This window comes from Erpetoichthys calabaricus, chromosome 13 (genome assembly GCF_900747795.2).
Source record: "Erpetoichthys calabaricus chromosome 13, fErpCal1.3, whole genome shotgun sequence".
NCBI classification, from domain to species: domain Eukaryota; kingdom Metazoa; phylum Chordata; class Cladistia; order Polypteriformes; family Polypteridae; genus Erpetoichthys; species Erpetoichthys calabaricus.
In genome coordinates this window covers 103,218,030-103,230,140 of record NC_041406.2, presented here as the reverse complement: position 1 = coordinate 103,230,140, position 12,111 = coordinate 103,218,030, and the positions used below count along the sequence as shown (strand labels likewise).

Sequence of the window (12,111 nt, the reverse complement as noted above, 5' to 3'; positions counted from 1 at the left end):
TTCTCCATTATGGCTAACAACTTGTGGTTGTAATTGCTTGCTTGTTGTTAGCAGAATTGAGCAAAGTCTTCGGCTCATCAACAGCTGTGCTGGGGACTTAAAATTGTCCACTGGCATGTTACGATATTCAAGCAGACTGAGATATGGGTCTTCTCCATCTGCATAAGCGTTGTCCAAAAGTGCTTTGGCTGTCTGCACAGTTCTTTCAGCAAGACCATTACTCTGTGGGTAGTGTGGACTTGAGGTGATGTGTGAGAATTCCCACGACTTGGCAAATGATTCAATCTCCTTTGACATGTAATGGGGTCCATTGTCTGATATTAATATCTCTGCAATGCCATGTCTGGCAAAGGCTGCTTTGAGCTTGCGTATCATAGTTGCTGATGTGGTGGTGTGAAGTTTGTCTGATTCAAAATATCTGCTATAGTAGTCAACAGTTACGAGGTAGTTTGCACTGTTCCCTGTGAATATGTCTGTACCTACAACTTGCCATGGCCTGTCTGGGATGCGGTGACGCTCTTTGGTGTTCGATGGATGATGTTCCAGACAGATTTGACACTTTGCTACAATTGTCTCTATTTGCTTTGATATTCCAGGCCAGAATATTATATCACATGCTCTTTGTTTGCATTTTTCCATGCCCATGTGACTTGCATTGATCTTCATTAGCATTTGTTCTCTGAGATTTGTAGGAATGACCATTGTTTCTCCTGTAAAGACAATTTCATTGATTTTGGACAACTCATCTCGGTGATTCCAGAACTGCAAGATGCTCTGGGGGCACTTTCTCCTCTGCTCAGGCCATCCATTGTGAATGGCTGTTGTCAGAGCACTAAGATGTTCATCTTTCTCAGTTTCAACTTGTATCTCCTTTAATCTGGTGTCACTCACTGGCAAACTGTTGAAAACTTTGTGGACGTGCACATCCATCCCTTCACGGAGTCTGCTGTCATGGGAGGTAATGGACTGTCTTGAGAGTGTGTCGGCAACAGGAATGTCTTTTCCTGGTTGGTGAACAGTGTGGAAGTCATATCTCTGCAGTTGAAAGATCATTCTCTGCAGCCTTGGTGGGGCTGTGGCTAATGGTTTTCTTAAGATTGACTCCAACGGCTTGTGGTTGGACTCCACACAAACTCGACGACCATATGCATTTTGGTGAAAATGCCTGAACCCAAAGAGAATTTCATACATTTCCTTTTCAATCTGGGCATAATTTATCTCACTGTCTGTGAGCGACTTGGAAGCATAGCTGATGGGTGTGCCTTCTTGTAGCAGTACAGCACCAAGCCCATATTTTGATGCATCTATTTGCAAGTAGAGGTCTTTCTCAAGGTTGAAATAGGCAAGAACTGGTCCTAGTTCTCTAGTAATGATGTCTTTCATTTTCTGAAATGCTGCATCATGCTGCTCATCCCATAACAATTTGCTTGACTCTTCAAGAGATGACGCATTGGCGCACTGACCTCAAACAGATTAGGTGCAAACTTGGCGAGATAATTTGCCATGCCTAGCACTGTCTCCAGTTCTGCCCAATTCTTTGGTGGCTTCATCATCTTGATAGTGGAGATTTTCACTGGGTCTGGTTTGATGCCATCAGCAGAGAGGCGATGACCAAAGTAGCGGACCTCAGTGGCTCCAATGGTGAGTTTCTCAGCATTGAGACGGACTCCTTTCTCCCGTGAATGTTGTAGTATGGCACGGAGGTTCTGGTCATGCTCTTTGCGGGTTGCACCATAGGGGAGCATGTCGTCCACGATGGTAACCACTCCATTGAGGCCTTGACATCTCTCATCTATTTTTCTCTGAAATTCATCCTGGGCAGAGATGAGGCCAAACGGTAAGCGCAGGAAACGATAGCATCCAAACAGGGTGTTAAAAGTTGTCAGCGTAAGCTTTATAGCTCAATATCCTGAACGGGCATCTACTACTCTAAAATTGAAAATGTTGAAAATGTCTTTTCCTTTTACCCCAGTCCACAGGAGCAGGTAGCTGTATTTCTCACTCTCGTCTTTGCCTTTTAGCGGGCCAGAAAACATCCGCTCCACGTGTTGTCTGAACTTTTTCTATTCTCCCAGCAGGTTAAGAGAATCCTAGTCAATTCATGGCGAGGTAACTCTAGTAAAATCCATGACTGTCCTCTATTTTGGCACCATGTCTTATTTTCACAAATTGTGCAAAATGAAATGATGGCGAGACGTTTTTTTAAAAATGCAGGGGAACTTTATTTATCACAGCTCTTACATCCAGGGCATCCGTGCTCTGTATTAACTCTAAAACAAAAAAAACAATCTAGGTCCCTTTTCTTATGACATAGGTGTCTAAACAATGCCTTATAATAATAATACATTTCAATGACATATCTTAAAACAAAACTGCACATATATGTATTAATATTTTGTTGACACATAAATATTACAATGCCACGACCTAGAAAACACGACCTGATGGGCAAATCAATCGAATGGACTGTTTAAATCACAAGAAAAGTTATTTTCAAAGCTTTTACTTTCTTTCCCGAATGCTTCATGCTGGAAACCATTTCCAACGTAAATCTCTGTGAGGGGAAAATCATCTATCTATTTTCATGACCCATTTAGTCAGGGTAGGGTTGTGAGGCAGCCGAAGTCTATTCTAGTAGTCCGTCACCAAACATACACCTGGGCCAACCAATTAAGCAAAACCTTGTTCTTCTTCTTTCGGCTGCTTCCGTTAGGGGTCACCACAGCGGATCATCTTGTTCCATATCTTCTTGTCTTCTGCATCTTGTACTGTCACACCCATCACCTGCATGTCCTCTCTCACCACATCCATAAACCTTCTTTTAGGCCTTCCTCTTTTCCTCTTTCCTGGCAGCTCTATCATTAACATCCTTTTCCCAATATGCCCAGCATCTCTCCTCTGCACATATCCAAACAAATGGAATCTCGCCTCTCTGACTTTGTCTCCAAACCGTCCAACCTGAGCTGACCCTCTAATGTACTCATGTCTAATCCTGTCCATCCTCGACAAACCCAATGCAAATCTTAACATCTTTAACTGTCACCTCCAGCTCTGTCTCCTGTTTTTTTGATCAGTGCCACCATCTCCAACTCATATAACAAAGCTGGTCTCATTACCGTCCTGTAGACCTTCCCTTTCACTCTTGCTGATACCTGTCTGTCACAAATTACTCCCGACACTCTTCTCCACCCATTCCACCCTGCCTGCACTCTCTTTTTCACCTCTCTTCCACAATCCCTGTTACTCTGCCTCATCAATTTTATTCCCTTCTAGTTATTACAGATCTGCACATCCCATTTATTCTTAAAATCGGCACCAGTACACTTCTTCTCCACTCCTCAGGCATCCTCTCACTTTTTTATTTTCACTAATTAAGCAACACCAATTCGTTTCAATCATTTGTTCTATTTGTCTTTGGACTGTAGTGGCAGGAAACCCACATACACACGGAGAAAACATGAAAGCTCCATGCCGTGAGCATCAGAGACAAGATGGTGATGTTCTGTTGATGTTCTACTGCCTTATCAAGAATGACCAAGCTGATTACGGCCCACCTTAATATGTTGGAAATCTGTTTTTGAGGAGTCATACACTCTGAACTTGTTTCCACTATGGAACTAAGAAACATCGCTTTCATTCGATTAAGATGTTTCACTTACGTCACATGTGTGACTGTGGCAGCTGCCTCCTATTTGACCAGGCCTAAAGGGGAAAGGAAAACTTACACAAGGATTCTGTTTTGTTGGTCTTCTGCTGCCCTCTTGTGGACATCCCAAAAAAAGCACTTATTGTCTTTTTTTTAATTTGCTCTTGCCTAGTTAATAAACGTTTCACCAGTCTTGTTCTTCAGTACCTTCGTTCAGGCCAAAGATAAGACTGAAGTTGTATCGCCAACTTGCACTTAGAGATGGTAAATAGTGAAACTAGATACAGAAACACAAAAACAACAAATACGTTAAAATGAATCAATGATAGATAGATAGATAGATAGATAGATAGATAGATAGATAGATAGATAGATAGATAGATAGATAGATAGAGATGGTGTGTACAGTCTTTCACGAATAAATTGCTACTTTTAAATTACTTGCTGTCCAAGTAGGGCTTAAGAGGGTTAAGGTTTTAGTAAACGTTTAGAAAACAAAGTGAACCATTAATGGAGAAGTGAATAAATGAGCTAATTGGATGGATGGAGAAATTGCCTGTCAAAGACTAATTTCACCTCGAGAAAATGAAAAACCTTACAGAGAAAAACAGTGTATCTTTTGTAGTCTGTTACACAGCATTCTACCTATTGTTGAAATGTGAGAGTGACTGTCTGGTACTTACAGTAAAAATCTTAGAAATATACAGCAAATGCTACAGGAGCTCACATATATACTGTTAGACAAAATGAATGACTACGAGCCATTTTCATCAAGGAAAAAAATCAGAGCACCTTCTGGTGTTATTATAGAAGGGTTTTGTTGTCTTTGCTGGCTTTGCCTGCGGAGTTTTTGCTTCTTCTGGCATAAGAATATGCAGCACATCTACTGGTAAGCAGTGTGGTGTATTGGCTGAGGTGATCGACCTTTATCACCAAGAATGCCAATTCAATCACCACTTTCAGCTCACTGCTTGGCCATCAGTGACTTGCTAATAATCTGCTTGTGCTTCAAGTATGAAGGTTATAAGAAAGCATTGGATTTCACCTGTAGATTCTCATGTTACTCTAAAAATACAAATATGATAAATAATGTGCTATCGTACGGGACTCTGCCTGAGAAATCTGAAGATATGCCAATCTTCCACAGGTGGTCTTCCAAAGCTGTATTTTACAGGTAACGTTACCAACACTTCTGTTTCACCTGAAAACACATGGCTTCTCTGCGTAGATGGAACGATCACATAATGTACAAGATTTGCTACAAATATTAGTGCATCTCTTTCAAATTAGTCTCTGATAAATTCATTCAGCCTTTCTCAGAATGTGAGTGCCGATGTCTGCTCCTCCTCCCTTTTCATGTAAAATGAGCACCTGGCTTACTTGTTCTCACCCCTGTTAACAGAGTGTGCCTTGACACTTCAACTTCTCAAAAAACAGAATGTTACAGAATCATTATAATAACCTCAAGGTTATGTTCCACTGAGAATCAAAGGCTGTGCTTTCTAACTCTGCATATGAATCTTGCTTTTTCTTTGAGCTTTCACTAAATACACGGCAGAATGTTTATGGCTTAAGGCTTATTACCTTTCTACTGCTTGGTGTGCTTTATTCATGTGGCATCCTGAATGAAGCCTCAATGTATGTATTGATGTATGCACTGAAGTGAACGTCACCAAGGCATTCAGTTTGGATTATCATAGAGAGTAACTGTGGATCTTATAGAGATGTAGGGTGGGAGTCTTGGGGTTTGAGATACAAAACCAAAGGAGTTCCATGGACACTGGGTGTCAATGTCACAGAAGCTTCTACCAACTAGAACTGTGCCAATTAATGCTGTGCTTAAAGTTTATTTGATGCTGATAGACATGACCTCTCCAGTGCATTGCTAAATATTTAATAATAAAGTATGCAGCAAGTAGTTTATTGAATGATCTCTTAATTATAATTCACTCATATACAAGCAGCTGGCATATTTTAAATTGTCACTCACTTACTCAAAACGTGATGAGCAGCATATGTTCCATTTCTATTTACATCTACAAATCGATGCAGATAAATTATAAAACTGTCATAGAACAGAAGAATTTTGCAAAAGTGTCTCTCAGGCCATTAGCCCTCGCATCGAGTTAATGCCAATAATCTTTGACATCAGGCATTTGATGAACAATTTATTGTTGTCACTGACTTTTTCATGACTTACCTAACCTTTCTAAAACTATGATCAGGAGGACATTAAAAAGTAAATTAATGATAATAAAGTAAAGATTATAATAATAAAAGCTAGACTTGTTTGTATAATCAAATAACCTGCCATTTGGTAATTTAAAAGGGCAAGAGGACATTTTTGCTATTGAAAACAAACGGACATTTAAAAAGTGCACAATTTAAATCAATCCGAACGCACTGCTTATACGAACTGATGAAATAAGTAAGGAGATGACGAAAAAGAGGGAACGTTCAAGAAAGCGTGAGTGAAAAATTTATTTAGCAGCTTCCCGAAGGCCCGTTGATGCACGATTACTCGTGACGGATTGGTTGTTTTGAACAAGGGACTTGAGCTCGGAAGCTGATAAGCGAATTCAAAACGCGGTTTGCGAAAAGCCCGCGCAGAAGTTTCCTCTGCTGTGTTCAAGCAGGTCGTCTTAGTGCTCATATCAGGCGATGGACCGACTCGAAAAAGAAACCGTTAATTCTAAAATTAGAGGAAGATGTCTGGAAGAGGCAAAGGAGGTAAAGGACTTGGTAAGGGTGGCGCAAAGCGTCATCGAAAGGTGTTGCGTGACAACATCCAGGGCATTACCAAGCCCGCGATACGCCGTCTGGCTCGACGTGGTGGAGTGAAGCGAATTTCTGGTTTGATTTACGAAGAGACTCGCGGCGTGCTTAAAGTATTCCTGGAGAATGTTATCCGGGATGCGGTCACTTACACAGAGCACGCCAAAAGAAAGACAGTAACTGCCATGGATGTGGTGTACGCATTGAAGAGACAGGGGCGCACTCTGTATGGTTTCGGAGGTTAAGCAGCAATCGAGACGTTGTAAACCAAATAACCCAAAGGCTCTTTTTAGAGCCGCCCACGTTTTCATTTTGAGAGCTTTCCTTGTCTTATATGCAAAGCGGTTTTTAACTGGCTTATAAAAAAACATTGAACGCATACATGTACTGCTATTGTACGCAAACCTTTTCAAGTGTCTTTACTAACCGACGAAAGGATGGCGGACATGTCGCCTGTAATCGGGCAAATTTAATATGGCCATGCCGAAAGCAATTCTTTGGGTCAGTAAAGTCTCACTAGGTCAAGCGTCGCCCAGATATGTACATTGAGACACTGGAACACTGCCGGCTGTAAACTAGGGAAGGAACGTTAAGGACCGAATAATGCAGGCAGAGCACAAAGTAAAAACGTGGACGGCTCTAAAGAGCCTTTGTATTTGGTTTACATACGCTTGAGCTTTTATTGCACGTTTTAAATACTGGACGGTGGTAAGTAGACTTGTTTCATGCAAAAGCACAACATCTTTCAAGCGTCTTAGCTAACCGACGAACGGGGTTAGAAAGGATAGCCGACAGGTCTAATCGGGCGAATTCAATATGGCCATTGCGAGCCTATGGGATTGCTTTCGTGAAGTCTCACTAGGTCAAGTGGCGCCTAAATAGAGATGTACATTTTTGAGACGGTGGAGCACTACCGGCTGTAACCTAGGGAAGGGACATAAGGACCCAATAACGCAGGCGAAGCACATAAGCGTATGTGAAAAAGAACCAGTATCCACGCCACAACAGATTAAGTAAATGGAGCTCTTTTTAGATTAGGTAAGTGGCTCTGAAAAGAGCCGTTGGTTTTGAACATGAGTCTCCTGCACTTTACTTCGAGCTGGTATACTTGGTGACTGCCTTGGTACCCTCGGACACGGCGTGCTTTGCAAGCTCTCCCGGTAGCAGAAGCCTCACAGCAGTTTGGATTTCCCGGGAAGAAATAGTCGAGCGCTTGTTGTAGTGCGCTAGACGGGAGGCCTCACCGGCGATGCGTTCAAAGATGTCATTCACAAATGAATTCATGATTCCCATCGCCTTAGAAGAGATACCAGTATCAGGGTGAACTTGCTTCATCACCTTGTACACGTAGATGGAATAACTTTCCTTCCTAGACTTTCTACGCTTCTTCCCAGCCTTCGCCTGGTTCTTAGAAACGGTCTTCTTAGAGCCCTTCTTCGGGGCAGGGGCTGCTTTCGGCTCAGGCATTGCTATTCACTGAACAGTTGAATGACGTAACTCCCTGGGTTTCTATCTTTATAGCGAGACATGCAAATTAGACGCGCCACGGGGATACACGTAGGGACCAATGACAAGATCGCAGTTGTTTCCCTCCTTTCTGGCACAACCGTTGCATTAACCAACATGAAAAAACTCGGGCGCGCAGTTTTGCATTGCGTTTTCTGTTTTTTATGCTGCATTTCAAGGTGTTGTTTTTTCCCCTGTCATATATGATGCAGTATCCCATTTAGGAATGAAGGGGACAGCAGCATGAGAAGGCAGTGCCAATCATTTGGAGCAACACTTTACTGTGTGAAAATGCAAGAAAAACAACTTGTTTACTGAAGTTACAAGCGCTCTACTTGCCGGTTCGTATTGTACTTTGTAAAAGAGACGAGAGCTTCATCTAAAGAGCTGAATTTGTTTTGAGTTCTACAGTGTGAGATCAGAAAATCGCTCACGTGGGGATTCAATGTGTGCTTAAAGGCTTCATCTTTTTACCCCATATATCACCTTGAATAACGAAGCATTTTAAACGGCCAACGTGTCTGTCAAAACAGAATTCAAACGTCAAAACTAGTCCGTACAAAGAAATTATATGTAAAAAGAAAGAACAAATAAGAGTATTGAAATTGAGAAAGGGAATCCAGGAAGAGAGGCGTACTTTATAGAAGCAAATAAAAATGCTTATGTAAATACATTCTCTAATGCTGAGAAACTTTCCATGCTTTTATCACATCCCGCATCGATTATTGTAATTCCCTACTGGCAGGTGCCCCTTCTAATCTTATATCACAGCTTCAGCTTATTCAAAACTCAGCTGCAAGAGTCCTTACTCGAACCAGCAGCAGCGAGCACATCACACCCATCCTGCTCCGTCTTCACTGGCTCCCTGTGTCCTACAGAATCGAATATAAAATCCTACTAATAACCTACAAAGCTTTAAATAACCTCGCACCAAACTACATCAGTGACCTCCTCCATCACTATGTGCCTGCCCGCCCGCTAAGGTCCTCTGATTCTGGTAATCTTGTTGTGCCCCTCACTAATCTACACTCCATGGGTGACAAGGCCTTCAGCGGTATAGCACCCAGATTCTGGAATGACCTACCGAAATGAATCAGGTCAGCTGACTCCATGAATTCTTTTAAAAAACAACTCAAAACTCATCTGTTCAGGAAGGCTTTTAGCTCTACTTGACTTTATTACCTTTCTCTCAGTTTACTTCTCTGTCAAGATGCCAATGTAACCTGTATGTGTGTGCTAGACCATCAGTTATGTTGTCTGTTTTTTTCAGAATTTACTGTCTTAATCTTCTTTATTTATTTATCTGGTTTGTACAATGCTATATACTGTATATTCTGCCGTTCTTTATTATATTCTGTAAGTGCCTTGAGCATGGGAAAGGCGCTATATAAATAAAATGTATTATTATTATTATTACACAATAAAAAACAAAAATATGTACTCTACTGTTTATCTGAGCTGTGGCGGAAGTCGAAAATTATATGCCACGCCCACTTTACTTCAGTCTGCAGCAATAGCTATTAGGAGGCGCCACGTGCTTCGGATTCGTTGTCAGCCGAGTGACGTAAAAATACAAGCAAATCAGCAATTAGTTAGTTCAGGTCGTCACACCCTAAGAGCTCCTTTATAAACGAAAAACGCCGGCGATTTGGACCATTTTATTGCAGTAAACTGTTTTGGGTGTTTCAAAATGTCTGGAAGAGGAAAGACTGGTGGTAAGACACGCGCGAAGGCTAAGACTCGCTCTTCCCGAGCTGGTTTACAATTCCCAGTCGGCCGTGTTCACAGGCTCTTGCGGAAAGGCAACTATGCCGAGCGTGTTGGCGCCGGTGCTCCTGTCTACTTAGCTGCTGTGCTCGAGTATCTGACCGCTGAAATTCTCGAGCTGGCCGGAAATGCTGCCCGCGACAACAAGAAAACCAGAATCATCCCCCGCCACTTACAACTAGCAGTCCGTAACGACGAGGAGCTCAATAAGTTGCTGGGTGGCGTGACCATCGCCCAGGGTGGTGTGCTGCCTAACATTCAGGCCGTGCTTCTGCCCAAGAAGACCGAGAAACCAGCTAAGAGCAAGTAAGCAACGGCGATACGCTCATCAACACCAACGGCTCTTTTCAGAGCCACCCATCTTTTCACACTGGAGCCTTTATCCTTTGAGAGTTTCCCCCTGAATCAAACGACAAGTTTTCATATGCTAATTCTTGGTATCTCATTACGCGGGTTTAACTTGATTATTAAAGGTTCTTTTTTTATGGAACCCGTGCGAGGGCTCGATAGGAAGGTCCTGCTGATTTAGCTTTACAGCACGAGTATAGAGGAACATTCGGTACACACCAGTAACACAAAATAACTCGTGAAACCTTTTGTTCGCACTCCCATTTCCTCTGTTCCTTAACAGTTTGTCTGTAAAATTCCTACATACTTGAATAAGACAGCAGCCCGCCTCGAAATGCTTGTCGATTAGCTGGCACGCTGAGGTGTCATTTAGAAATACAAACGCGCTGTTGGGTTTTCCATATTTAGCAGAGATGCGGAGGATGTTTTTGTGAGAACCTCGTTTATTTCTTTTACAATTCACAAACACGTGTTTAACAATACTTCGGTATTTCGTGGTCGGACCAAAATAAAAACCCTGCACAGGTCAGCCAATAAGTCATGTGAAAGCATAATCCAACATCCTCACTTGCTCTCATCATATACGTGGAAAAAAACAACGTCATTGAATTATTGACAGCAAAGGAGATTTTACACAAAACAGCATATATTCTGTCTATCTTTACATTCCCAAAGAACTCTTAAATTTGGCAATTTTTTAACCTTTGTTGCAGGTTTTGACAGAATATCTAAAACCATGTTCTTAGATGAACAATCGACAATTTCTATTTTCCCTTCGTTGATCTTGTTTTGAAGAAAGTGGTTGCCGACGCCAACACCACCTTTGTCTCTTCACTGGGTTCTTACTTAATTGCTCCCTGGTTGTCACCACTGATTTTTGTATGGCTGTAATTTTTCCTGTCCATACCATTTAACAGCTGGTTTAAAGAAATGCTTTCTTGGGTTGTGGATGTTAACCCTATGTATTCAGACTCACATGTGGACAGTGCTATAGTGGTCTGCTTCTTGGACTTCCAAGAGATAACAGGGCCTTGATTGGTCAGACTGAACCAATAACCAGTAGTGCTGCGCCTGCTTGCTGTATCAGATGCCCAATCAGAGTCACTAAGAGCAATTAGACCCAAGTCCTCTTCAGATCTCCTGAAGCAAAGTTCATAGTCTATAGGGCCCTTTAGATACCTCAGCACATGTTTAGCAGCGATTAGATCTCCTGTCTGGGGATTTGCTAATGACTGTGAAGTCCTACTGACTCTTCAGCACATGTCAGGTCTGGTATACACAATGGCATATACTGTATTAGGCACCCCACAATTTCTAGGTATTCCTTGTGATTGACGTCATCATCTATCTTCAGCTCACTTGGGGTAAATCTTAGCTTGCGATTGCTCATACCAAACCTTCAAAGCACAGTTCTTCTGATTCATCTTGATCTCTTCGTGTTTTTGCTCAAAATGAATGTTCAGGAACTATGACATTTTTCCTAAATGTTTCATGCTGAACTGACATTTCATGTTCTCTTTGAATTCACTAAGTAGTTCATTATTACGTGCTGCTATAATCAAATCATCAACTCAAATGATCAATATGATTAATTCATTTCCAGTTTGTTTTGTATACACAAAATAATCGGCTTGATTCTCTGGACTTTTTTTGTTTGTACTAGGGGAGCATGCAGAACCTTGTATCAGTTTCTGCCAGACTGTTTTCAGACTGTAGAGAGATTTCTTTAACCTGTACATGTGTTTTTCTCCAGTCTTGGGTTCAATCATGAATCCTTCAGGTTGTTCCAAGTACATTTCAGCATCTATTTGGGGCATGCAAGTATGCTGTTTTAACGTCCATTGTAGTGAACTGTAAGGTCATTCTGTACTGCTAACTGCATTAATGCTCATACTGATGTGATGCTGGCAGTAGGAGAGAACGTTTTTTGATAATCTATTTCCTCTACTGGACTGTAGCCTTTTGCAACATACCTTGCCTTAAAGATTTTTGCCCCCTGTCCATTTATGTCATAAACCCATCTACCCCTCACTGCATCTCTACCTTCAGGTCAGGTGGTCGACTCGAAT

At 41.8% G+C, this 12,111-nt stretch overlaps 3 protein-coding genes across 3 annotated transcripts; 2 read left to right on the top strand and 1 right to left on the bottom strand.

Moving 5' to 3' along the window:
• Positions 1-6,337: 6,337 nt before the first annotated feature.
• On the top strand, positions 6,338-6,715 carry LOC114663572 (histone H4). Its single transcript, XM_028817388.2, has one exon. It carries the CDS (start codon positions 6,355-6,357, stop codon positions 6,664-6,666), a length of 312 nt encoding a protein of 103 aa, XP_028673221.1. The 5' UTR covers positions 6,338-6,354; the 3' UTR covers positions 6,667-6,715.
• Positions 6,716-7,463: 748 nt separating this feature from the next.
• LOC114663570 (histone H2B 5-like) lies at positions 7,464-7,903 on the bottom strand. The gene has a single exon (XM_028817386.2). It carries the CDS (start codon positions 7,886-7,888, stop codon positions 7,511-7,513), a length of 378 nt encoding a protein of 125 aa, XP_028673219.1. The 5' UTR covers positions 7,889-7,903; the 3' UTR covers positions 7,464-7,510.
• A 1,650-nt stretch (positions 7,904-9,553) lies between these two features.
• Positions 9,554-10,052, top strand: LOC114663566 (histone H2A-like). Its single transcript, XM_028817381.2, has one exon. The coding sequence runs from the start codon at positions 9,618-9,620 to the stop codon at positions 10,002-10,004; it is 387 nt and encodes a 128-aa protein (XP_028673214.1). The 5' UTR covers positions 9,554-9,617; the 3' UTR covers positions 10,005-10,052.
• The last annotated feature ends 2,059 nt before the right edge of the window (positions 10,053-12,111 follow it).

Bases quoted from the DNA above. Each gene is read 5' to 3' on its own strand.
- LOC114663570 (XM_028817386.2), bottom strand. From the start codon at position 7,888: ATGCCTGAGCCGAAAGCAGCCCCTGCCCCGAAGAAGGGCTCTAAGAAG.
- LOC114663566 (XM_028817381.2), top strand. From the start codon at position 9,618: ATGTCTGGAAGAGGAAAGACTGGTGGTAAGACACGCGCGAAGGCTAAG.
- LOC114663572 (XM_028817388.2), top strand. From the start codon at position 6,355: ATGTCTGGAAGAGGCAAAGGAGGTAAAGGACTTGGTAAGGGTGGCGCA.